This window comes from Humulus lupulus, chromosome 2, assembly GCF_963169125.1.
Source record: "Humulus lupulus chromosome 2, drHumLupu1.1, whole genome shotgun sequence".
NCBI lineage: Eukaryota > Viridiplantae > Streptophyta > Magnoliopsida > Rosales > Cannabaceae > Humulus > Humulus lupulus.
In genome coordinates, this window is record NC_084794.1 from 32,253,478 (window position 1) to 32,255,154 (window position 1,677).

A 1,677-nucleotide genomic window follows, 5' to 3' on the forward strand; every position below is an offset into this window, starting at 1 on the left:
AGAGATGTTTCGTCTAAGAGAGAGTTCGGACCAAGAGAGAGGAGGAGTGTTTGAATGCCATGAGTATTTTTATCCAACGAATTAAAAATGTCATATATTTAGAATAGTAACTTATATTGACATTTAAAAAAAATTAACTATGTTAAAAGGGCATTTTCCTTTGAATTAGTCTAAATATGTCTTGGGTTTTAAGACAACTTAATAGTATTTATTAATAATAAGGACAACTATGGAGTAGTAGTAGGTGGCAACTAGCAAATAGAATTGGATATTTTTCAAAACTTGAAGAAAGCTGACTCATTACGTGAATTTGAGGCAATAATGTTTGCGTGCCTCAACTGCTAATAAAGATGGCCATATTGATATTTGATAGTGAAATTTTTGAGTTCGTTTCTACTTTCTTTTGATTACTTCTTTCATGTTCAGCTATAATGTTAAGAGCAAACAATATTAGACTGAAATAATAATAATAATTCTTGTCATTTCTTTGGATTTGCATCACTAAATTTATTTATATTCATTCCTCGACAATATATTACAACATAATTGAATTACATCACCCAAAAAAACCTCAAATTAAACTCAGAAGACAAATGGTGTAGGAGAGAAGGCAGGAATGATCACTGGTACAGAGTTCCTCCTGATTTAACAAAAGAAAAATAAAACAATTATCAAACATGAATTGAACCATAAAGTGATCATAATTAAGACCAAAAATTAAATAATTTCCCAAAAGAAAATTGCTTCTTTTTGAAGATCATATTGAAGTTGTATGGCTGTCATCATAAGGATAGAAATAAAAGAAATCCCAGAAAAGAAAGTAGTCTCACCTGGAGTCATTAGGAGAAGTGTCACCCCGACGAACCTTAGGAATGGGCCTCGGCCCAGGCCCAGACCCAGGTCCTGCTTTGCTCGAAGATTTGTTCTGATTCTGAATCTTCTGCTGATTAATAATAGATTGATCTTCTGAAATGGCATGAAGCGCCGGCCGCCAATGCGCCGCCGAATTACACCTTCTGCGCTTGGAAGAAGGCACGTGACGACCGCTGTTGGTGGTCACACGGACGCTAGTAGTCTCCTCCGGCGGTGGCGCCGCCCGGCAGCAAGAACCCAGCTCCGAGAAATTGAAGAACTTCATATTTTGTATGGTACTTGGCTTAGATCGCACGTAAACTAGTAAAGCTAATAAGCTCTTTTTTCTTTTGGGTATCACTAAAGAGTTAAAGGTTGTAAATGAATCATTTTCTTTTTCATTCTTTTATTCCTATTTATATAAAAAGTATAGGTCACTCCATTTTATTTATCTTTTTATTTTTTGTTGTGATAAATACAAAACTGACGTGTATCAGTAAAGCCAAAAAAATAGTTCGTCCTTATCTGAACTTTGGAGTACTGTTAACTAATTATCAGTTACATATATTACAGGCAGTTTGTTTTCTTTCTCTGTGGGCATTATTATTATAATTTGTTTTGACTGTATATATTAATTTATTATAATAATAATAATTATTTTTGCTAAATTGCTTATAATGTGCTAATCTTTCTCAATGGTAACATCTCCATTTAATACCTGAACCCACTACATTAATTAGGGAAAGCACATATAATTTTCAAAGTCACCATCTACTTCAACTAATTTTTTTGTTTGGTCGTTTTCTATTAATGAAAATAAATAGT

General features: G+C 33.2%; 1 protein-coding gene across 1 annotated transcript; it reads right to left on the bottom strand.

Annotated features, from left to right (window-relative positions):
- Positions 1-461: 461 nt before the first annotated feature.
- LOC133817631 (uncharacterized) lies at positions 462-1,249 on the bottom strand. Its single transcript, XM_062250203.1, has 2 exons — positions 831-1,249; positions 462-640 (listed from the first exon to the last, which is right to left on the bottom strand). The coding sequence occupies exons 1-2, from the start codon at positions 1,136-1,138 to the stop codon at positions 583-585; spliced, it is 366 nt and encodes a 121-aa protein (XP_062106187.1). The 5' UTR covers positions 1,139-1,249; the 3' UTR covers positions 462-582.
- Between the last annotated feature and the right edge of the window lie 428 nt (positions 1,250-1,677).